General features: G+C 42.8%; 1 protein-coding gene across 2 annotated transcripts in view; it reads right to left on the bottom strand.

Annotated features, from left to right (window-relative positions):
- Nucleotides 1-25,481, bottom strand: part of LOC125022117 (ADAMTS-like protein 1) — a 96,168-nt gene that overhangs the window by 25,535 nt on the left and 45,152 nt on the right. The window contains exons 1-2 of one of the 2 annotated variants that reach the window (XM_047608440.1): nucleotides 6,539-6,722; nucleotides 3,572-3,699 (exon numbers count right to left, since the gene is read on the bottom strand). In XM_047608440.1, coding sequence (XP_047464396.1) covers nucleotides 3,572-3,699; nucleotides 6,539-6,592 — 182 coding nt within the window. In that variant the 5' untranslated portion in view covers nucleotides 6,593-6,722. Of the gene's footprint in view, nucleotides 1-3,571; nucleotides 3,700-6,538; nucleotides 6,723-25,481 lie in introns of those variants that run through there. The other variant, XM_047608431.1, reaches the window with a different exon arrangement.

Raw genomic sequence — 25,481 nt, 5'->3', positions numbered from 1 at the left:
GGGGACAGCTTTAGCCAGGGGACAGATCATCCAAAACGGGGACTGTCCCTAAAAATTGGGGACATTTAGTCGCCTTAAAAATAAAGAAACAAACAACCGACACAGCACCTTTTTTTTGTCACAAGTCCTCTGACGTCGATTGTTTTTTTTTTTTGGACTTTTCCATCTTCACCACGTCTCACAGTGACACAGTCGCACCATGCGTGTTAAGACATTGAAAATGCTCCGGTCTGAAACAGTGTCTCGTGGCGCAGCGTGCCCAACGCTGTATAATCAAATACACCGGCATGCCGGTATATTAAAAATTCATATCATTAACAGAAAAAATACCAGTATTCAGTATGAACTGGTGTACCACCCAGCCCTATTTTGAACATTTTTAAATATACAAGTATTACGATAATGTGTCTTGCAACTGTGTGGTCTACGTATGTCTCAACATACAGAGGGAGTTGTGGGCGAGATGACTAGTTACAGCAGTCGCACATGAATCAGCGGCTGTGACGTCCACCCTTTGCAAGTTATTACAGCACTTTTTCACACTTTCTCATATTTAAGCTACTTGTGTCTAGCGCGTCATGATGGCAACTATAGGTGGGTACCAGTGGCCTGGGAATGTATGACATATTCATAACACCCTCAGAGTATTTAACTTTTACTAATAATGCATCTCTTCCGTCTGCTACTGGTTCAAAATGAACAACTGTTGTATATTTTACATTTTTGGGTGGTGTGATTTAATGTTGGCGTAATGCTGCTTAAAAGCAGGACGTTATTCTCGCTTTGTTTTTTATTTTCTTTTATAACTCTGACAAATGTCTTTTAAAAATCTTTTCAGATTCCTCTCTAATCTCAACACTGGCTTTTTGTTTTCGTTGATCCTGGAATGATATGCACTCAGTTATATAGTTAAAAAAAAAGAATGAGAGAGAGCGAGCTGCTTTCTGCCCCACACCAAGAATGGTTCTTGGTCCCCGGCCCAAGTTACTGTAATTAGACAATTCATTGCCTTGGAGAAATTTCCCTTTTAACTTCCTTAGCTTTTAAAAATAGACTTTAAAGCTGCGGCATTCCTCCCAAACTGCCACAGTCACTTAATGTCACCGCTTGTAATTTCTGCGTATAAGTGACCTTAAGAGCGAGGAAAACATCCTTTTCTGCAGCTTCTAGGTACTTAACTTGCTCCCTGCCCATTACCGCTCATCTTTATTTCCTGACTTAAGTTTATGGCTCTCCTTGACTTTCTCGTGCGGAGTCGGATTTAAGTTAAAATGGGGGCTCCTTCGTATAAAATAAATGCTAAAAAAAAATAAAGAATAATAAAGTGTTTGCCAACCACAGGCCTCATAAGTGGGGCTTCCTCGTACCACGACACCCAATCCATATGTCCACGCTCGCTTCAGAGCGACCATGCTGTTGTTAATAATGGAGTTTGTGATCAAGTGAAGCGTGTTGTGCGGATGCGACTAATGAAGGCCAGGCGATCTGTGTTTAGTCTGTGCTTGGCGTGTGCCTTTTTGGGATGTTGGGTAAATCGCGTGCGTTCCTGAAGCAGCAGTAAGTCATTGTATGTGCGGGTGCACATTAAAAAAAAAAAGAGACTTGGAGTGGTATTGGTTTGGAGGGTGTTACAGGCTCCTTTCCAGCCCCTTTTGCCAAGGAGTCTCACACACACACACACACATATATAAGAGGCCTTGTGCTGTGCTTTTTTAATGACACTGTTTGATCTGCCACCCGGGGCCAGAACTACTGCTCCCCCCATTCCCACGCAACAGCGGGCTGAGGCGGGACGAGGTGCTATGGAGGGTCCCACCATTTGCCCCATGCATTACCGTTACTGCCAAAGGACACATGGCTTTGTAAACACACAGAGGTGAACATGCACTTCCACACACGCTGCCTACGTCCCACGCGGAGACGAAAACCCCAAACACCTCTTAACACGTCAATTGCTTTCACAGCCAGTAGCATTTTGAGGTTTGCCTAAACCGAGAAATTCCAGGCAGGCAAAGAGGAGTGGTTGGTGGTGATATCATGAAATGATATCATGAAAAAAAAAAAAAAAAAAAAAAAAAAAGAGGCACTGACCTCAGTGTTTACAGTGCAGAGGGGGGTCTGGCACACCGAGTTTGAGGTTTTGACAGTTTCATGCATCTCAGAATTGTCCTCTAGCGCGGTTACGAACGAACCACCTCATGGTACGTCTCAGCTGTGACCTGTTCTGTCAGTTCACATTGTTTTATGAGCTCGCTGCTCCTGTCCGGCGCTCCGGAGCCCCCCAGCAGTGAACCAGAGGTGACTTTAGAAGCGAAGCTCACTGGCTACCTTTAGCGAGTGAGCAATACATTCTGGGAACTGTAAAATGGAGGAATGTGGTGAAGTCACCCCGCAGCTATTTCCCAGCCAATAAATGTGACAACATTTCTCTCACTTCTTCTCCATCTTTTTTTTTTTTTTTTTTTCTCTTGTATCTCAAATCCTTATGTAATTAGTCACTTTACCCGGTAGCTTTAACCTGAAAGACCACTGGGTTAGCTTGGAGCCCAGATGAAAGCACCAAAAAGGACCACGGCGCAAGTTCCCATCCTAAGCCGAGACATAAGCCGAGATGATGAGCAGCGGGAGCACATCCAAGTGTTTGCAGAGCCCGAAGTTAATCACACTAAAGGGTTATTGATTTAAATTGTAAAAGTGCCATGTACTTTGGTCGGGGGGGGGGCATTGATTGTTCCGCTCCGATTCGCGGAGAAACGTGTGTCGGCATCCATTACCGAAAACCAGATCCTAATTGTCACTGATGAATTCAAGGTTTAGCCTCGTACGACTGTCTAGACGGTTCCTCAGTTGACCCCTCAGGGATATTTAGTGAGTCACGTAACAGTCATATGCATTTTGAGCGCTCACGTTACGGCCTCGAGGGAACGGGGAGGTTTGATTGGAGGGATTTACTCACACTATCAGGAAAGCTGCCTGAATCTCGAAGCCATGATATTACATTTTAATCAAAATCAGTCCAACCTCAGTCAGGACTTTTCCTCTTTAAAAGTAGAGATTACCTCGGATAGCGTTTGAGCACGCACTTACAAATTGCCCATGGGATGTTTCCATTTATCTGAAGGTCGGTGACCTTCTAACGTCAACTTAACCGTAAATCCTCTCCTCCTGTGATGTAACCATCTTTTTTTTTTTTAATGATTGAGACTTATTACAGCGAAAGCAGCCTCTAGGCCTCGATATTTTAAGAATGTGACTGCTATTTTATGTCCCTGGCTCTCGTAAGAAGAGAGGTAAACCAGTGAGGAAAAAGGATAAAGGGATTTAAAAAGCAGAGAAATGAAAAAGACAACGTTGGAATTGACATTTCACAAACGTGCTAACAACTGCTTTGAGCTAAATGCTAAGGTCGGCGTACTGATGTGCTCACAATGTTGCAGTACTGTCACAATAGTGCATGCAATAACACATGTCTATATAGCGTACGTTGAAGAGAAGCTTTTAGTTCTTCTGTGTTTCACATATTTCAGAGCATCAGGATGTAGTTTGAGAGGCGGCGGAGAGGCGATCTTACTTGGAGCTGAGGCATCGTCTGAGGGAGTACGATGCTCCTCCTCCGCAGGTACGAGAGCACTCGCTCCACGAGCCCCAGGCGTCCCACAGCGTGTCCCTGTCCTCCTCTGACCGGGCCGTCCGTGAGCTCTATACGCCGGAGAAAAGTTAATGTGTGATCAAACTGCCATTAACAACACACACACACACACAAACAAATCTGCTCCGTCTTGTTTTTCGGACTTTAAGCTGTGGCCTCACATTCATCTTTAACCTGTTCAATAAGTAAATAATAAGTAAGGAAGGTAATAAGAGGAGGTAATCAGGAGCTCTTGACTTCTGGCCCTTTTGTATATTTCAAACGTCTCCTTGGGATTGTGAAATCGTAGTCCTTTCTTAAAGTCCGAGGCTCTCCTCTGTTAATTGCATTGGGACGTATTTGGCAGTGGCCGTAGGAATATTACTGCGGTGCCCAAAATCAATATTATGAGAAGATTAATTTTGCGCCTGCGAGGACAATGCGCGTCTCGGATGTACAATAGGCCAAAAAACGAAGAGCTTCCCTTCCCCTCTATCTCGCTCCGTTTCAGCTCCCGTTTGCCTTCTTTTTTTTTTGATTTTCAGAGCACTGGACTGGATTTGTTTATTTGTAAGTCTGGCAGCGCCGGGTAATTTGGATCACGTATGGGTGCATATGACTTGTGGGTCTTTCTCTTGGCTTCAGTCAGGCCCAGCTCTTCTCAATGCCCTTTCCAGAGCTGCCTGAATGAAGTTAGAGAGACGCATTTTCTGAATACCAGGCTCAGATTAAGCGAAAAGGAAAACAGCTTGCTTTTGCTATCTAGAACAGGGCCGACTTAGCTCGGGAAATTCAAAAGCTGCCAGCGAGACTGAGGCAAAGGAAAAGCCGCTTCTTTACCTGGTGAATGCATGAATGAAAAACCTGGAAAATAACACACACATATATATATATATATTTAAGAGATTTGGAACTTGGAATTAACACTGGGACAAATCATCCACCTCCTGTGGCAGCAGGAATGTGGCTCAGAGGAGTGGAGGTGCAAACACATTCAATAAAATAATCTGCCATTCAGCTGAGGTTCGTGGGCCCCAAAGGGAGCAGAGGCAGATAAGAGAAAATTATCATTTCCCACAATGTGAGCACTTCTTCAGAGCTGGCGAGCCATGAAAGAATATTTAAAAACTCAGTTATTGTGCGCTGTAGACAGCTGCTCGCTGTGGGAACTCTACGCCGGCTGCTTGTACATCCAACGGGGTTTTTAAAAACTCAAAATCCTGCTGATTAGGCATGACACAACAAGCCCACTTACATTCTGAATAAAGGAGGGACTATGAGAACTTTATGTTTAACACCTGCTCTAAAGACGTCCGTTTTTTTACCCGCGGAGCTGACAAATAGCTTACAGTCGAGGTCCAGACTCTGCGTTTGCTGTACCTTGAGAGTTTAGAAGAAGTAAAATCTCGGCGAACGCCAAGTTAGTTTGACCTCCTCAGCCCCTTTTTCTGAAACAGCATGGCATTGTGCTTAGTCTACAAAGATGAATGGACCTTGCAGAGGAAAGCAGATAGAAGGTAATAATAGCGCTCTGATTATTTTCTTTGGGTCATGGTAGCAAAAACACCCATGCCGTACGGAGCGGGGAGGGGCGCCGGGTTCACTTTATTAAAAGTAGGGACTGATATAAATGGCTGTCAGTGCCGATGACGCCTGAGGAACTGCAGAGGGGAACTGCAAGACCTAAACACACAGCCAGCAGAGCGTGGGGCCAAACATATCGCAACGGTGCTACTTTCCACACGGGCCAACTATTTCAGTGTTTGGATCACGGTAAATAAACACAGGCTGTGCTCCGGGCAGCCGGTTAGCACACCACCTTCACTGGCCTTTGAAAGGCAATCAGCGGATTTTGCACTCAATTACGAGCCGAGAGCTGCGGGTAGCAAAGCCAAGAGAACCGGAGGCTAACGAGGCTGGTGAAGAAAGAGGAGGGGAAGTAGATGAAGGATGAAGGGATGGAGATGAGGAGGCTGTTTGGCTGCCTGCGCCGCTATTGTTCTCAACGGAGGCGGAGGAAGACGAGGCTCCGTCAGTTGGACGGCCGTCCTGCTGGGATTTGGATCCAATAATCAAAAGGCTCAGATATCAGCCTTCCTAAACCTCCGTCGCCGCATGACCCACCTCTCCTCCTCTGATCCCTCCAGGTTTTTTATTTGCACTGGCCTGCTTCGTGGCGGGAGCACGCAGGATACACCCCGCGCCTGCCTCACAATGCGAGCTCAAGCTCAACAAAGCATGAATATTTAAACATATTTGTTCTCTGGCTCCTTCACTGTGGGAAAAACAGAGCAAACACACAAGGCTGCAAGGTCTCCGCGGCCCTAGCGTGTTCACTACGGGTGGAAGGGAGGAAATAAGCAGAGGGATAATGACAGAAGATCACGCGTCTCCGTGTCATATTATTCTGATGGACAGATTCTATTTAAGTCACCTGTCAGCAGCTGAGACTCAGTCGATTTTCCTTGAAGACGGAAAAACTCCTCGACGGGGGAAAAAGTAACCCGACCCTGGTGCCTTCTTCTGCAGGCTGTGTCAATATACACACGATGGCCTTTTCAGTCGCCGCGACACACGATATTTGCACATCTGCTGAATCCCTTGTCATGTGCTCCGGCGCTGCACGCCAACGTACCCACTGTCACGCCGCGAACCCAGCGTCACGACGAGTCTTAGACTCAAGGTTTAAAAGCTTGCTGGTCGGCGCATGCATGACACGTCTCTTTTTGTTTTGTTTTTTTTAGCAGAAGTAAATAAGACAATTTACCCTACAGACTCTGGAGCACTTGAATCGTAACATATACATGCACAGACAGCAAAGGAGTGCATTAGAGTAAACCTTCTGCCTTAAAGTAGCTCGAAGGAGGCTGACAACTAAAGATAAAATACAAAAATATCACATTACAGTACCAGAATAAGAAGAGCTGTCACCAGTAGCTTGCAGGATGAAAATTCTTGCTCCATGCTTTTTCACAACAGCACGATCGCTCCAGTTCTGCTAACTTGTGTGTGCGTGCGCGTGTGTGTGTTTGAGAGAGAGTCCGGTGTGTGATGGCCTCCTCTCTGGGTCACTCTGTGTGTCCTGCGTGGCTGGCGTCTCCTCACTGACTCGCTCCCGTCCTTCCTCAAGAGTAACTTGGAGAAAGTGGAGGGAGGGAAGGAGGGAGGGAGGAAGGGAGGGATTGAGAAGGAATAGGAGTCTGGCTGTGTGTGTGTGTGTGTGTTTCAGTGCATGCATTGCGTGAAGGTTGGGGGAAGTAATTGTCCGGGGTCTGGGGTGGGGTTGGGGTGGGCACCCGAGCCCCACGAGTCAGGTCCGCCACACCAGCCAATCAATAAATGGGCCTCAGTTAAGCGTGCTAAGACAAACAAGGAGCTGGGCCGGCCGCAACCTCACAACTTCACACATTCGTGAAGTGTGTGTGTGTGTGTGAGTGTGTGTGTGTGTGTGTGTGTGTGTCAGAGAGTGAGAGCAGGAATAACGGCAGCTTCTTTCCATCCGTCCTCTTAATATCTCAAATGTCTGCTTCCTTGATTTTCTCTCAGTCTATTTTTCCACCTCTGTCACCCACGCCACAGTTTCCCCCGTTCCCTTTTGCTTTTGCTTCATCTTTTTCCAGCATTCTTGTTTTAGAAAGGGGCATCTTCAGAAAATAGAAAAAAAAAAAGTGAAAAAAAGATATATTTGGCATCACATGATTTTGTGTCCAACTCCAGACTTTTTCATTTTTTTTATTTTTTTTTATTTTTACGAGGAGTTACATGTGAGAGCCCCATGTAAATCAGATGACATAGTCTGGACACTGAAGCTATCAGGACAGACGTCTCAGCCATGGTGCCTTTTTTATCGCTTTATGAGCTGAAGGCCTACTTCAATAGAGCCTTTCATAACATCTGGCAGTTTAAGGCAGTGAACACTTACACGGTGGAGGTGGGGAACAAGCCAGGTGTCCCCTGGTGGGACAAATCCTCTGGTTATAGAAAAAAAAAAAACACGGTGTTAGATGGACAGCTCTTGGCAGACAGGGAATATACCATACATCGAGTGGCCTTCCAGTTTCTTTTAGACGCGGCGGAAAACAAAAAATGTGAAATATTGAAAACAGAGCCGTCAGAATTAGCGCCAACCCGCTATTGCTCCTTGGTGTGACTCACCAAAGGTAGCAGGCCATCACTCAGGCATTCAAAACCCTGACGTTCCAAAGACAATAAAAACTCTGTGCCCTTCGAATCGAGACTTCAAATCTGCCTCCCAATCAAACACAGAATCAAAAACCACATAATTGCTATCAATTAAGGCTGCGAGGAATGCGCAGCACTCCAGAGCAAACAGCCAGGAACCCTAATCACAACATCGCAGCGGATGTCTCGACACTTAACCGGTACACACACTTTTTTTATATTTCAGTCCAGCACGGCGAACCTTGAAGGCCTGACTCGCTGCTGACAGCAAAGGGCTGTTTGATTTGGTAGAGGCAGAGGGATGTCTGCACATTCTGCGAACTGGGGAGTTATCTAAGGGACAAGACGTGCACACTAACCCGACTATCCACTTCTTAACACCCGTGTATTTTACAGTGCCAGCGGGGGGCGACACAGACGCGCACACTTTCACAGGCTGACACGGCGGTTACATCCCCATGCAGCCATAATCCATAACCTTCTGATATTTGCTTTCAGAAGAAATCCTTCTCATATTTGCAAATGTGTGACTTACAGAAAAATAAACTGTGGCATCAGTGATGTGCCCAAAATTTAAAACTAAACACCCGAGGAGGAAATTAATGTATTTGATTGACATTAGCTTGGAGCTGGTTCACTACCACAACATTGTTGGAGGTGTCTCCTGACAGTTTAAACAATAATCCATGATGATGAGGTGAGAAAAAAACGATACGGTGCATTGTTTATTTAACACAAGGCAGGCTTAGATATTAGGTTGCACGGGGGAAGCATGCAGGATTGTGTGAACGAATTGTCCACAGATGAATAGACAAGTGATTTAAAGGATAATTTTGCTTTATTACAGCTCAGGGTCTACTATTGTAGTTTTGGCCATCTTCCCTATTGGTTATAATAACACTGCCTGCCGCAAAGTGATCACTGAGATCTGGGAACAAAGTCAAATTGTGACGGACACATCCAGGAAGAAACATATGTAAACTCTGACTGTGTGGATGAATCCTCCAGGTGAACTGGGGCATAACATTATGACCACCTAATATTGTGTAGGTCTCCCTGTTTTGTGCCTACAAAACAGTTGTGACTCATCAGAGAATGGACATGGGTCTTCTGAGTGTGTGTGTGTGTGTGTGTTAACAGGATGTTGTTAGTGTGGGGCCTTTGGGGTCTCTGTGGATCACAGTGGAGTAACACCCACACAAACTCCAGGTCCAAAAGTTTCCCTGCAGCAGAACACTGAACATTGGATTTAACTGGGAGGAAGTGGGTTCATTTGGTGCATAAAACAATAATAATGTATGTAGTATAATGACATACAGTCAGCATTAATCATCCATAAAGTAATTGCACCAGTCAGACATTTCTAGATTCCTGCATAAAAACGACTCAAAACATTAGTGGATCTCCCGAGAGTCCTGACAGTAGACCTAAAGAACTGAAACTACTGAAACACAGATATTATATGTGTGCATTTACTTATTCCAGAATAAATGAATCATTTGTACATATCCTTGACCCAACTCAACCGTAAAGATGAGGCAATCTAAAAGGATTGTGTCTTCAAGGTTCCTTTTGAGGTGAGGTCGTGGTTTAAAATGCACACTGAACGTGCCATAAACAGCCTTGATCATTTTTGTAGTCTAGTGCAACAATATGACAATAAACTTGAACTACGGACTGTGCTGTAAGAAGCTTTCTTTCGTTCTATCTTTCTTTTATTTTGAACATTAGTTTTTCCATGATTTAATACACAATATAGCATATCAATCATTGAGCGAAAAAGGATTTAGGCAGAAACCTGAGGCTTATAGTATAGGTAAACAATCTACAGAAAAAAAAAAAAATTTAACTATTCAAATTAAAACAAAATCTATTGCTACAACATCCAACTTAAGTCATTTTGAACTCTATTTCCTTTCCTTATAATTCGAGGCTTTTTTGAAGATTTTTATAACATAATTTCAATTTATCACATAGTCCGTTCCATAATTTTACACAAGAACAGAAACACATCTGTATTTTACATTTGTTCTTGCTTTACATATTTCAAAAATAATAATAATAAAAAAATATGTCTTCCATCTCTTAATTTGAAAAAATTAACACTAAACACCATCAGGGAGGCTTTTATTCCTCACTCGAAAAATGATTTAAAAAATATTTTTAATTTATCAGAGAAGTATATAATAGATATAAGCTTCTTAGTAAACAAATGCTTTGTTTTATAGAGAATAGCAATTGACCTTCATCATTTTTGTTTTATGGAGTCTATATGTGGTTTCCAAAAAAGTTTGTGATCTATTATAGTTCCCTAAACTTTATTTCATACACTCTTTTAATTTCTACTCCTTTTAAATTTATTTCACTATTTCTTTCATTTAGTGACAATAAATAGTCAGTTCCCTTCCTACTGTTCTTATTAGTTCCTGCAGGTCATTCCCTGAGCAAAATATATTATCATCTGCAAACATCACTCAATATAATTTATTTGATATCGTGACAATATCGTTCAGATAAAGTATAAATAACTTTGGCCCCAATCCTGACCGCTGTGGAACTCCACAGGTTATTATTTTACAACTAGCTGATGCACGGCTCTAACTGCTGATATGTTCTAATGAATAATATGTCATCGTCTGCATATGAAGTACACATCACTGCATGTAACTGCTGCGCAAGGAGTCTAAGCTAATTAAATCTAACTTAAAATGTCACTGTTTAACATAATCAGGGGAAAACTAACAATTAATAAATAACATACCAACGTAGCTTCTATCATCACTCCTCATATGGTAAAATGACCAGAGTAGCTCTCTCATGCTAAATGTTTTAAGGGGGTCACCAAATTGTCTTTGAAAGCAGCAGATATTTGACTGGTTCTTTCCTCCACTCCTCTAAATAAAGGGTCAAATTAAAAGATTGCCATATTATGAGGTGACGACCCGAGTTAACAGTCCCAGAGTTCTCAGAAGGAGAGACAAATGAAGCTAAAGTTACCGAACGACTGACATTATGTTCCACTCAAGACCCCCAAACCCCTCGGCTCCCACGAGGAGACTTAAGAGGTTCAGGCGGGATAAATGGTAGCCTCCCACTACCCCCGCAGAAGGTGCATGTGCTCCAGTCATGATTTACACCAAAGCTATTGTTTAAAAAGCTTTCTGGGCTAACAGTATAAAATGTTTTACCAGGACAAAGATTTTATGACTTGCAGCGGAAAATCAACCGCACTTCCCCGTCCCACCGAAACCAGGGGATTAAAATAAAGATGTAATTCTTTGACAATCAGCTAAATCCAATATAAGCCAGATGGGAGGTGAAGTTAAAAATGGCAGCCCAAAGTAAGCACTATTACATGTGGCTTAAAATACTCCCTAATATTTTCTTTATTCTTCATTGTCTTTGATGATAAGAACTGGACATTTTTCTTCTGTTTAGCTTTTATTTCTTTCACATCCCCACGAGTCCAACATTTCCTTTTATTATTCATGATTATTTACTGTTATACCCTATACTTGATATGGAGGGGGGGTCAGTTGGACTGTTTTGAAAGTAACAGTAATATTTGGTTTGGTAGTTGGTTGTAATATGAAGATGACAGATTTACAGAGCCATAAACACACCTTCTGAAGACACTGTATTATGGTTTTGGTGGGAGGAAGAGCTGTGCTTCGTGCAAGTCCGTCATATAAATAATGCGCTCAAGGGAAAGACAAACGCCAGCTCTGAGTTTAACGGACCCATCTCTGCTGGCATAGCATCCTGCCTGCAGGTCTTCTGACTGAACTCCCTGTTGCTCTGCAGAGGAAGACATTCGTTCTACCTGGATATTGGCCCCAGAGCTTTTTACATCATAAATGAAAACAACAATGATTTGTTTCTGAGAAGAGCAGCCATATAGTCAGTTTTTGTCAGCTTGCATTGCCCCAGAACAGTCGGTCATGCTGGATACTTTACAGTGGTTTCAGCACTTAAAATGGTGACTTTATTTTACCTCAGCTATTAATCCAGACCAGAGGAGTAGCCCGAGTTATTGATTGATAAATCTGTGGGCTAAAGTGAAAAACTGCCTATGCACAGTTAAGTGCATATAAAGTTCAGCTCTTTAAGTGAGTGAGCAGAAAGTTTGAGGTTATTCATTATTTTAGTTTTCCTGTTCCTGGTATTAGAAATTCACATGTCGGTACAATGTGAGACGATGGACATCAACCTTTGTGTAGTCTACTGACGTCAGGGGAAAAAAATCTTAGACAGGTATCAACTAATATAAAGGTTAAGGCAACAGCATGACAGTTAAGACCAGACTGGAGTGATTGATAGAGTTGTTTGACGTACGAAGCAACCGATGAGTTCCCCAAACATTTACCACAATGAAACGCTGTCAGCAACTTTGGTTCCTACTATGCCGATAGTGGGCTTGGAGGATCTGATGAATCCAGATGGAGCATTGTTGGAATTTCCTTTTCAGATAGAGTACGGTGACGGTGAGCAGAGCTAGCTTGGTACACCTAGGAAAATGTGGGGTGGAATTTATACAATCAGGCAACCACATTGGCATATCCACTAGTGACCAACTGGTGAGCTACAAAGCAAAGAGCAGAGAGAAAATCGCATTTAGGCAGTCACATTGTTAAGAAGTATCCTTCAGAATCACAGAAAGAGCTTTTTGGCAGAGATGATGACATCAATTAAGACCATTTGTGCCCTGAAATTTGTCAGCGTTCAACGAAAAGCCAGGTCACGAAGGTTTCTGCAAACCACTTTAATGTGGGCATAAACACATGTCTTATGTCACTGCAAATTCTTATTGAAAAGAAGGAGAAGTCTTCATCCTCTGGGGATTATGAATTCTGTGGCAGTCCACAAGATATTTCCGTTGGACACAACCAACCCTCCATTGAGACATGTGGGTATTTTTTGATGAAGGAAGGTCAACATAGGCAAAGAAGGCAAAACATTTGTCTTCAAAAAGCGACCACAGCTGTAGCCATTGCACAACATCATATAATAATTTCATCTGCTCTTTATAGCGACATAGTGAATGAGCCAGGAACCACAGTCTGATCCAACCTAGGCTAACCTCTAAAACTACACATGCAGCCCACAGTGGAGAGGAGGTATAGGCCACGTAATTAAGAATCAGCAGTGACATTTACTGCTTCCTGAAACTGCGTTCATGTGTTCTCAGCACCGAGCTTTTCCCATTAGCACATGGAAGGGAGCTCATATGTTTTAGCAGCTTTCTCATGAATGCAAAGGCTAACTCCATCAGAGACGCCCCACCCCACCACCCACTTCACATCCCCCTTTCACCCAGCCACGGCCACTGTGGCGTTTTAAAGAGGTTATGAAAGGACGGAACGGGCATAAATTAGCCGTGTAAAGCCGCTAGAGTCGGGTAAACTGGTCCGCCAAGGTGGGCTAGAAGGAAACGGGGAGCGTGGGACCAGGTTCCAGATCTGGGCAGACGCTAAGCACCGCAGCTTATTTATGGACTAGCCACCATCAAGTCGATCCCATGTGCTTCAAAATGAGACCATATTGCCATATCATCTGGATGTTATAGGCTTTTAAAACAATTAACACATGTTCTCTGAAACTGTAATCCTTTTTTGGAAATCAATAAAAGTATTACAGCTGCAGTGGTTTAACATTTTTACATTAACAGCAGGGTGCATAACTGACTTGTAAGTGAACTGGCCACTTGTAATGATAAATCCACTTCAGAAACAGTTTAATTCAGTTTTTATTTCTTTATTTCTTTTGTTTTTAGTTGGACAGAGCTTCCAAATGTTGGCACAAGGGAGAAGTGTTGGTTGACATGTAGTCGCATGTCCCATCACTTCTTACCTACTGCTGTTGGCTAGGCTAGTTGGCGGGTGTCTTCTTGTTGGTTGCTAGTTGGTAGCAGACTGCTAGCCTGCCGGTTGTTGTTGTTTTCAGCCGGAATGGGCTTCTAAGTGTGTTTTGTCTCAGATCTTAGCACGCAAGGGATTGTAACATCACATCCTGTGTAATAATGAATCATCTGAATATTATAGGCTTTTAAAATAATTAACACATGTTCTCTGAAACTGTAATCATTTTTGGGAAATCAATAAAACTATAACAGCTGCAGTGGTTTAATAATTTTACATTAACAACAGGGCGCATAACTGACAAGTATGTGAACTGGCGACCTGTAATGATGAACCCACTTCAGAATTATTATCAGTTTAATTCAGTTTTTGGGTTTCAGAGTCGTCATGTTCATTGTTTCAGCTTAACTTCCTGCTGATTTACTTGCATTGCAGTTTTTGGCATTGACAGCAGCTGTTTTATCGCAATAAAAGCCTAAACGCCCTCTGTGCACTACCTGCCTCTAAGCAGCAATCATATTCATCATTTCACGTAGTTTAATTAGCACAATCTAAAACTTGCCAATGAAAACAATAAAAAAAAAAAAAAAAGACTGACTTGTCACAACTGACACTGCTGTATGGTGAGTAGTAGTGAGTACTGTACTGCAACAGTAATTGCACATCCTCTCCCACCAGGTCCGGTGAAACTGAACAGAAGACATAACTGCCCCATCTGGGGCTGTCCACATTTGACACGCAACCTGCCTTTGTCATCCCCTTTCTCTCTGAAGACCTTCTTGTCTGAGTGATTAATTTGTTTTGGTTTCCTTGTGCATTTCACCATAAATTACATTTGAGTCTCATGGATGCTGTTAAATAAAAGTTTGGAAATCAATGGTCCCTCTCTTCACAGGTTTTAAAAGTATATTCAGTAAGAAGGAGAAAATTTTATTCACACTGAGAGAGTTAGATCCAGGTTCTGTGTAACCTTGGACTGGGTGTTCGAGGGAAACCTTTTGTTCTTATGGAAAAATATTGCAACCATTTGCACTAATCAACTGTGTGAAACCCAAGCTTTTTGGCTGCAACAGTCTCCATCAGTATTGCAGAACTGTAAATATGACAAGCACAATCATGTCAGGGTTCACGGGAGCTTTTAAAAGACCAGTTATTGCAAGAAATGAGAGAGTGTGAAAAATACAGTACACATGAAAATGGTATAAAAAAACAAGAAGACAGCACCATGAGTCACAGAACCAATATTAGGACTAATTATTGATGATGTGACACTCCACAGAGGCGATGCTCAGAGCTTTAAAGCAGGTCTTCTTGAAGGGCAGACATGAAACAGACTCTCTTGTTAACCTCTTTCGTAATTGCAAAACAAGACACAACAGTTCCACCGGCTATTTTTCGAGTCCAGACACCAAAGAGCAACTCCAAATAAAAAGGCACCTGGTTTGTCTCAGCAGCTTATTATTCATGATGTGCGAGTGGGGAGCTTTTACACACAGGGCTAGCCGAATCTTTTCTCGCCGCAAAAGACGTGTCTGATCTCCCGTACATGCTCCGCACAGCTAAGGTTTCAGCTTTTAACCCTAAAATTAAGTCACATCAGTAACATGTGTTTTTCATTCTCCAAAATGTATTGTGTGTTGTCTTTGGCCCCGGGACGATCAGAGAAAGTGATAGTAATATGATAAAGGTGGTCAAAGGAGGCTTTAACCCTTGGAGCGTCCTCTGAAATCTGACATTTTCCACTGTGTTAAATAATGATGCAATTACACGGAGAGCAACGGGGGCGTGTGTACTTCAGTTCCTTGTTATGACCTGTGTTTGACCTACAAATATGGAAACGATTAAAGGAAAAATGGATGACACCTCGAGCACATTGTTCCAATTCCCTTAGTGAAACGCAGAAATTCACTGTATCTGCATGCACACAAGTGGGCTTTCAGCAATACACCTCTCAAGGCATTACTCATTCTCTGATGAAGGCTTTGTCCCTGGCTCAAACATGTTGGCTTTTATCGTCCTTCAAATAAGTACTAGCCGTTTAAAAGTCTGAGAAAGCTTTTTTGGACCTTAAATCTTCTCTACTCTTAAACAGGGCAGGTTTTTCTAATATCTGTCTGCATGCTAGAGCGTTCGAACGACAATAACCAGCAAACAGAGAAGAAACAGTTCAAGATTGTCAAGTTATCATCAAGGAGGAGACAACAAAACATTAGTGCAGCTGTTGGAGTGTGCGGTGTCGTCACGCCAAAAATTAAACAGTGCCCCGTGGCCTTCAGAAATAAAAGGTGATGTATGTCTATGTGTCTATGTGTCTATAGGAGAAGTGAATAACATTGACCATCTTGTATCAATTCAATGTTCTGCTGGGAAACGTTTGGACCTGGCATTCATGTACCACCCACTTAGACCAGACCAGACACGCCCAATCTATAGTAATGACACTCCTTGCAAGATGCAGCAACTCAAAAAAACATGAAAAACAGCTCGAGGTGTTGACCTGGCCTTCAAATTCACTAGATCCCAAACTCCCCTCAACCCATAGGACCTAGGACACCCTCAGAAGACCCATGTCCACCCTCTGATGAGCCACAACTGTTTTGTAGGCACAAAGGAGACCTACACAATATTAATCAGGTGTTCGTAATATCATGCCTGACCTGTGTAGATTCAATCTCACGTGACTTGGTTTTTGTTTCAGGTTTTCATCCGTGGATAGTACCCGTCTGTACTTCTATAGGTACCATCTAGGATAAGGTTCCAAGTAAACATGAGTCAATATAGAAAGGTTATGTGAGAACCTTGCAAAGCAGCGATTGGTCAAAGAGAGTTGCCACGGGAAGTGTTGCGTGTCAAGTTGAGTCAAGCCGTACCGTGCTATAGAAATTAGGCTGACATTTCCAAGAACCCTCAAAATGTCATTACAGGACTTGCAGGCAGCTGTTTATGTCAAAGCACATAAGTGATTGTATACAGTTGACCTGCATGGGAGACGTAAGCTGCTCAAAGGGAACATTAGAGCGAAATCACTGCAGTTGTTTGGCCACAGTGACAGCAGATCTGTTTGGTGCTTTTCAGAAAAGAAACCTTGCACCGACTGTGAAGCGTGGTGGCAGAAGTGTTAGAGTCGATGATTCAACTGCGAACTCTATATCGTGTCAAACTGTGCTTGAACATGATGTGAGGTCACCTGTGGACGTTGCGACGGGATACAAGAATACTTCTGAACCTAATTCAGAAGCTTATTGTCCTCTGTTCGAGTCCATGCAAGAGATAAGAGATATTGTACCTCTTGTGTCCATAGCTTGCCATGGTGCTGGGAGTGCTGACAGCTCTTTCAAGCAGCTACACTTCAACACATAAACTGGGCTTTGTCCTGCAGCACCCGCATTCAGAGAGAGGAAACTATCCATCAGCCTGCCACAGCTCCGTTCTGCAATCAAACATTCCTCACCCATATGCTTCTGTAATCGACCAAGAAACACACAGATGATGTAACCGTGCTGCAAAAAAAAGGCCCAAGGAGGACATTTATCCATTAGATTGTGTGATGTGTGAGCCCATCGTGAACTGATTATCACTGAATTAGGCTAACTTTATCGGTCTCTGTTAACTCAGTGTGGACGGGAAAGATGAAAATATGACGGATGCTGGCGCGGTGGAAATAGAGTGGAAAAAGGCACGTTGTGAGTCAACTCACCCATGCGCAGCTCCATTTTATTTGCATTTTCTCGCTCCTTTTCAATCTGTCACTCCATCCAGTCCTCCTCTTTTCTCTTTCCAAAAATCACTGGATAGCGTTTCTGTCCTGTCTGTCTAAACCCACTGAGCAGATCACAGATCTATATGGAAAATACACTCACAAGCACGCCGACCAGCCTTTCTATGCCAAAACCACTGGCATATCAAATACAGAGTGCTCACTAGTAGGTCAACAAGTAAATATGGCCCGTAGGACGCATATTATGGCTTTTCCACCAAAGCCTCAAGATAAACATGACTTGAAAATGTTCATCCTTGTCTCCAAATTTCCCCTCAGACCCCTGCCTGACAGGGAATAAAAAAAAAAAATCATGACAGGATGCTGTTGTAGTAATGCCACGCCAAGTTTGTGAAAATCGGAACCCAAGAAGTATGACCACAAGATAATGGCAAGAGAAAATAGCTGACATTACTACTCTTGATGTAACCGGTGGCGAAACAGCATAGAGCTACTACAGAGGAGTGATCAACGGGTAGTAGAACTATTATTTCCACTTTATCTACACACTTATCACGCATTTCATTAATGTTTAAAGCAACTATAAAGACTTTCAGGCAGGCAGCATCAGTTTTTTTTTGTGTTTGACAAAGTGACAAAACACTAAAGCAAATTCGGCATAAAGGGAACTAATTAAGATGGCAGCTTACATTAGCACGGATAAACAAACTCCACATAGGGAGGTGGTCAGGGTGCATAGATGGGTCAACAAAACAGACTCAACAAAACACAACCAAAAGTCAAGAGTTATTGTTTTGGGGTATAACCACATGCTCCAACTTAACCAAATTTTAACCAAAGAGCTGACACATCCTAAAACTGAGAATGTTTCCCACCATGTGTTGTAACAACTTCGGATTACAAATTATATCGATCCTATGATAGGTCTGTCACATTACAATCAGCAAATCACTACAACCTCGATAATATGTTAGTTGATTTGTCCAGAGGACTTGTTGCCTAGCATTTGTTGAATGAATTTCCATTTAACTTTTTTCACACATTCAGGTTTTCCAAGGGATTTACCAGTCCTCAACCATGCAGCTTGTAGGTATGCATTTAATGATAGACAAATAAAGCCAAGGAAAGTATATTTCATCGTGAAATAGTGTAGAACAAAAATAGAACATGTGTCATTGCTGTGTTCACCGTTCTCTTAATAGCAAGAAAAGGTAAAGTAGGAATCAAAAATACTTTGTCCTCTTTGGCGACACCTTTGGTCGTAAGTGGTAATTGCAGGTTTTTTTTATGACCTTCACCTCTGAGGTCTAAACACAGGAGACAAATCTATTTAATTAATTTCTGTCCGTATATACTGTGTGTGTATATATATATCATTTATTACTATTGTTATTGATACTATTGTTACTGTTGTTATCGTTGCTGCTGTTGCTGTTGTTGTTGCTGTTGTTGTTGTGGTTGCTGGAAGACAGTGGGTAGCTAGTGGCTGCATAAGGAATTGTCAAATCATCTTTCATATGGAGTTACATGATGTGGGCTGAATGATGATAGGTTGCCACTAGCCTCCGAGGCCCTGCATCTCGGAGTCTACTGCGGGTAATGTGTTTGAAAGAGAGGAAAGACATGAGAACCTGTCTGTCTCTTTATGTTACTGTGAACTGTACACATTTATATGTTAAGTAATGCATCATTCCCTTAAACACACTGTGAGAAAGGCCGTTTCTGTTTCAAAACTCACACCTAGGGCTACGTTCCTTTACGCTGCCATTGAACAGGGGAATTACACCAAATTTCTCTTTCACAGTTTACACAACAGAAATCACCAAGTGCACGCTTCGTGAAACAAAACCTCATGTGTCCTCCTTTAAGCTGGTGTCAAGTCAAAGCTTGGCCAGGTGATGGAGAGGGAGAGGGAACATTTGGATGCATGACTCAAGAGTAAACCGCACAGGAAAGGAGCTGCAGTGGATCAGTTCACCCCCATTCCATCCCGCTCCCACATAAAAACCCCTTTACCCTGTTTTCCCAAGAGCTTTTGGGCTTACAGCTGTCTAAATACGCTACTGTAGTGAACTTCCAACCGGAGAAGTGTTTGCACCGTTGTATCGGCAGCAGCTCAAGCGCTAAATGTGAATAGCAGGAGAGCGGAGGATGACCACGTCGGTGAAAACTGCAAACTATTTTCCGAAATTATCTCTCTTATACAGATGGAATTAATAGACATTATATAAAGGGATGTGGCCCGAGCAAAGGAATTTAAGAATCCGGCTTGTTCGTTCATTAGGGAAATGGAGTAGACCGGTGCCGCATCAGCAGTAATGATTCACCATTGTGGTAGAGGAGAGGAAGTTAAGACATAAGGCAAAGCTTTCTATTTACCAGTCAGCCTGGGTTTCAGATTACAGCTATCATCATGCAACCTAACCAGTGGCAACCTAAAGTAGGGGACTGGAGATACAAGCAGCCAAAATGAGCTTTTAGACTTAGAAATATCCTCCTTCACATCAAAATGAACCAACTGAAGCTGTTTGGGCATCTGATGAGGGCCTTGGTGCCTCCCTTTACAAGGCATGGCTAACTGGGTGGAGACCCTGGGGTTTATTACATTTCTAATTTGCCCTGAGAAGGCCTTGGATCTCCTAAGAGGAACAGTAATCTCAACCCAAGACAGATGATGCTACGGTGCAATATGAGTTTAAAATCTCATGTCAGGCCTAAATGTTAAAGTTTGAAGTTTGTAGCATCACCTAAAGATTTAAAAACTGGAATCATTCTGCAAAAAAAGACGATGAAAATATATTATACCTCACTCGATGTTATATAGGATTGGTGACCTTTCATTGAGTGCAGGTGGAATAAGATTGTGATTGTGGTTATTCAATGAAATCTGCGTCCACAGGTGTTTTTGTGAACGTCTGATCCGAGCAGAACCTAAACCACAACCACAACCCTACTGACATGTGCACAATCTGTATTCCCCTCAATTGTGTTCAGTCACAGACTAACAAGAAATGATACGAGTTATTCCTGGACACCGGCTTACGAGAACAAAGTCTACTTAAACATTTTCGATTCAATGTTGGTGGTGTGGCAGAAATATCAAACCGAGAACCGATTCATCAACACCTGAACCGGCATCTGTTGCGGCCTTTGTGGCTCAAGAGCAGCATCTAGTGTCCGAGAGGCGAAACTACAAGTCCCCGTTGAGCTCATCGCTCAAGCTGGTGTCCATTCACTTTCTCATGACTGCATTTATTGGTTTCAGTGTTTTGACTCTGACCTTGGAGAGTTTAGAGCCGGAGGGAAAGCAGGGGACTGGGGTTTCTACAGCAATTCCCCGTGGACGCACGCACGCATAAAAAGTCCACGGTTGAAGCATGACACACACTGACGAGACATGTCTGCGGGTTTGGGGTGGTCCGAGCTTGCTCGACTGTGGCAGAGGTTTACATAAACTCTCAGCTTCTGGCATCAGCCACAAAATGAAAGGGTGCTAAAATAAATCTTCACCCTCGCCACCGGACAGAGCAAACAAGCCCCTACATCACGCGCATATGTACACACTCTAAATCATTAGCAGCCACTATAAACACAAACACTTTCACTGTGCTGTGCTGTCGTCATCGAATTCTTGTACGGTGGGGACACGCACAAATACACCATCCAAGGGGGGAGTAGGAGGGAGGGATGGAGGCAGGGAGGGAGGGACGGGCCCATGTTTCGAGTGCTGTGTTTGTGTCAGACAGGAGCCGCGGGCTGAGCTCATCTAGCCGGGCTTCACTCCGCGCCTCCCTCTAATTGGTGTCTTTTGCCGCGTGCCGCCATGCAATTGAGGGTTAAAAACAGAGCCAGGCCTTAAAAACCCTCATCCAGCCGTTGCCCTTCCACCTCCGCTTCCCGTCACTCCATCATCCGGGGCTTTTCGCACTGAGAGATGGAGTGGAGGAGAAGCTCATCGGGGCTGCGCCTCATCCCCTATCATTATCTCAGTGAGGTCATTCAGAAAAGCTGATTGAGAGAAATGCCGCTCATTTGCTCGCGGTTCAACCTGTAAAACCAAGGCGCCACAAGTCCAGCGGCATGAGGCACATTCTTAGCTTCGAGGAAGTGAAAACTGAATGTTTGTGGAGGTCAACGGGAATGAGCTGAATAAAAAAAAAAGTATCTCCGGTTGCTGAAGAATTTAGTTTCAACGTATTTGCGCGTGTTGCTGAATGGAGATGAGCTCTTGTTTAGCTTTCTGCGGAGTATTAATGCTTTCATCAAACAACTGACAGCTTTATATATTCACATCTGGCTCCAAACTGATGTGAGGATTAATGGCATAAATCACAGACAGAACGAGACAATGTAGGCGTTTCGTCGGGGGACGGAGTAACCAGAAGGTTGTCTTTAGTCAACTAACACCCTGGCTCCCAGCCCGAGGCCCCCAGGACAATGCTTTCAACGTGGGACCGTCATCGCTCACTACGGGGCTCATAAATCTGGAGGCTTCAATATTTTGCAGGGTCGTCTTTCATTGTGATTTAGTTTGGGATTCAGACACAGAGCCGCGGGAATAAGGAATCCAGGAAGCCCGTGGTGGGACGATGCACGTCGCCTTAAGTGCACCAGATATATGAATTGTTTTTGTACGACGTCTGTATCCCTTTAACTTTTCAACAGATCTCTTATTCCCTTTGTTTGTATAGTGGCCAAATAATAGAGAAACTCAGTCCTACACCAGGAGTTTTACCAATCAGGAGAAGACAATAAAATACTGATTTTGGCCTCTTGTGTTGCGGTAAGCATGGTGAAATCTTCCTAATTCGGCTGCTACGTGCTGGGAAGTGTTAATATCATGTTGCTCGACGGATAGAAATCTGACTCTCATCTCAGAAGCAAGACCAACTAAGGAACAGGACAACATCGCAGGATCAGAAGAAAAACTACAAGCCCGTGTTTTCTCAAAACAATCATCTCAACAAGCCTGTGAGACATCTTGCTACGCTTAATTTGATTTCCGAGAGAGGAAATATTTATAACAAACACTGATTAGGAGGAGACACTGAATATCTTTCAGATACGTCACGGGCATTGCATGCTGCAGGATATAATTTGAGCTGCGCGTCTTCGTAGCGTTCGTCTTAAAACCAGCTCTCTTTGGAAATTTTTAATTTGTTTGGCAGAGGGCTTTGTCCGCAAAACCGCAGCTTGCAAAGTACACAAACACGAGTTAAAAAGAGAGTAATCGTATACAAGAAAAATATATTGACCTCTTCAAGGTTTCCATCATTTCCTGAGCTCTGATCCTGGAAATGAATGACAAAGAATACACACATTAAAGGCGCGTGAAAACTTTGAGTCGTTCACGACAATAATGACACAGGAGAATTTTTTTATTTTTTTTTATTTTTATGATTGATTGACAAGCTTGTGGCCAACTAACATAGAAGGAGTGGATTTTGCTAAACCTCCTAAATCACAATTATTTTTCTAACGTTGCCCCCTTCTACGTTTACACGTTACATTGACCATACGTCGAGCCTTTTTTAGAAGAAGTTGTTCTATAGTCTGTCAAGATCATGTCATGGATCTTGTTGGCGGTTTCCTGTGTGGCGATGGTGACTGACCTTCCAAGATGGCGCTTGTCTTCTGGGATTTTTTGACACGTTTATATTCAATGCCGCATGAAGGCTCCATTTTAATATTCTCCCAGAAACAGAAACATTTCTGCAATTTCGACTTTCTGCACATAGGATTTATACGGCTCATCTTTCTTCTTCAAATAGTATTAATTCTAATTTAATCTACTTCAATGTGCTCTTTTACATTAAACAATCGCACAAACGCATTTAAGCACTACTTTATATGGAACCAAAAACAGCGGCAGTCTCCACTGCTTTATGTCCTACAGAAAGTCTGTTTGAGAGACTCAAATGAACACGACCTAAAGAGATCCTTAAATTACGCCTATCTAAAGTGAAAGGCTTACCTCCGTGTTGTATAAAGATCTAATCTAAGTACGCTCGTCTTGTGTTGCAAGCATTGTTCACTTTTCAACTTGGAAGAGCGTCAGGGTCATTTTTCAATTTTGTGGTTTGTGAACAGATTACATTCCCTCCCCGGGCTTCTTGAGAGGGAAAACTCTCCGTGAGCATGTGCAGGAGGGTGCAAGCTTTGCGGACAAAGCCGTAGGTCTCCACACATGCACTCCGCGGTCCTGATTTTCTCGCATTTACGCTCAGAGTGCTTACAGCAGTTTGCGGAGATTAGTTCGCATCGCGCACCAGAGGGAGACCACCATGTTTAGACCAAAGCCTTCTTTCACTTTACTCTAAGCCCCGTGCAACCAGAGACGCTGAGTGGAGAATCAGCCTGTGAGAAAACTACGAGTATGAAACTTAACAGGGATGCAGAAAATAAATCACATTTTGGAAACTCACATTTTGCGGTTATTCAAAGCAACTTATTCATGGGCTGGAGGATGCAGCAGATAATTCTGCAAAAGCCCATAGAGACGAATGTTAAAATGCAGACAACTTTTATAAAACGACTAATGATGGAGGCTGAGGTGTTGCATTATGGATTAAAATAACTACAATAAGCAGTGTGCCTCCGATAAACAGTCAAGTTACAGTTTACCTCCATTCTGCATGTGGAGAAAGCTTTGAAGGAATTGAACTAAAAACTATTTTTGCAAAAAAAAAAAAGTATGATTTTGACATGTCGGATAGAAAATGTAAATATTCCATTGCTATATTGTATTAGATGTCTGTGTTGTTTTTTTCCCACAAGTTACATGTGATGTATTAAGAGTAGACAAGATTTGTCAGGCCACAGTGACGTGCCATTTAACCTTTGACCCTCATGTCCAAGTGACCATTTGAGCCAAATCTGACTGTACATACGGATAATCTGAAAATATCATGTCTCTGACCAGGGATGCCTCCAGTGTGAAGGTATACAAATAAGCCAGCAGTAAGATTCAGTATCACAAAGTATTACTTCCTGGGATGTTTGTTTCCCAGTGAACTTCAATAAATGTATTATTATCTCAATCTGAGGTCCAACGGTGCTATGTGCAATGTTATAGACCCCTTTTGTCGAGGGGCGGAGCTTAGCTGGAGGCAAAACATCTCTAACACAATAGCTTGTAAACGCCAGTTAGCATATTTCAATGGACTGTTTTGGCAACAATGAATGAGGAAAACGAATATTTTAGAGAATAAACTCACTGACTGATGGGACTACATTCACGGACTCCTAGACTCTCACTCACCGGATGGACGATTTGACTGAAGGAGGACACAGAGGGGACGAAGTCTGGTCTGTCTTTATCAAGTGAAGCTTCTCCAACAAAGATACTACAAGATGGAAGTGGAGGGTAATGAAGTAAATGCAACTTCTGCTTGGACACCCCTGAAACATAGAACTTGTTGCGTTAGCTAGCAGTTAGCATTAGCATTAACTTGTAACAAGAACCCCCCAGATAATTAATAAAGATTAACTTAACCTAATTTCAGTCACAATTTATTCTAACCCATAACGTTATCCAGGCTGAAACTGATGATTCATTACATATTAATCTTGTCCAATATCAAGTGTGTCCGTTGTTGATTGTCCCTCTCCAATCCTTTCTTTTAATCACCAAGACGACATTTACGTGATTGACAGTGTTCGCCTCAAGCTTCCCTCTAACATCGTGACGTCACAGTGACGTAGGCCACAAAGAGCAAGACCTTGAGCAATAGAGTAATACACCAGGACGTCAGTTGCTAAATTGTCTGATGTTGTTATCTTAGGTTTGATTTGTTTCATTTTACTCATACTTTCTTGTAAATTAAGCGAGGAATCATCACAGCTGGTGGTTCTCTGTACAATCCACAAATACTTAGTAAAACTCTTCTTTTAACACTACTTTACATAATACAACGCAATCAAAGTAGTTTAAATCGCAGCAGCTCTTTTCCAATAAATCACCCATCTGTTCCGGATCCAACATCCAAAACTGGACGTGGCTTTCCAGATATGAAAAGAGGTAGATGTGTTTGTTCTGCTACTGTATTGTACGTGTCCACCCACCACCACGCGGAGAAATACGAGCCCTCGCTTA

Source organism: Mugil cephalus, chromosome 1 (genome assembly GCF_022458985.1).
Source record: "Mugil cephalus isolate CIBA_MC_2020 chromosome 1, CIBA_Mcephalus_1.1, whole genome shotgun sequence".
NCBI lineage: Eukaryota > Metazoa > Chordata > Actinopteri > Mugiliformes > Mugilidae > Mugil > Mugil cephalus.
Note: the sequence above shows the minus strand (reverse complement) of the source record. Positions and strands in the feature narration are given on the sequence as shown.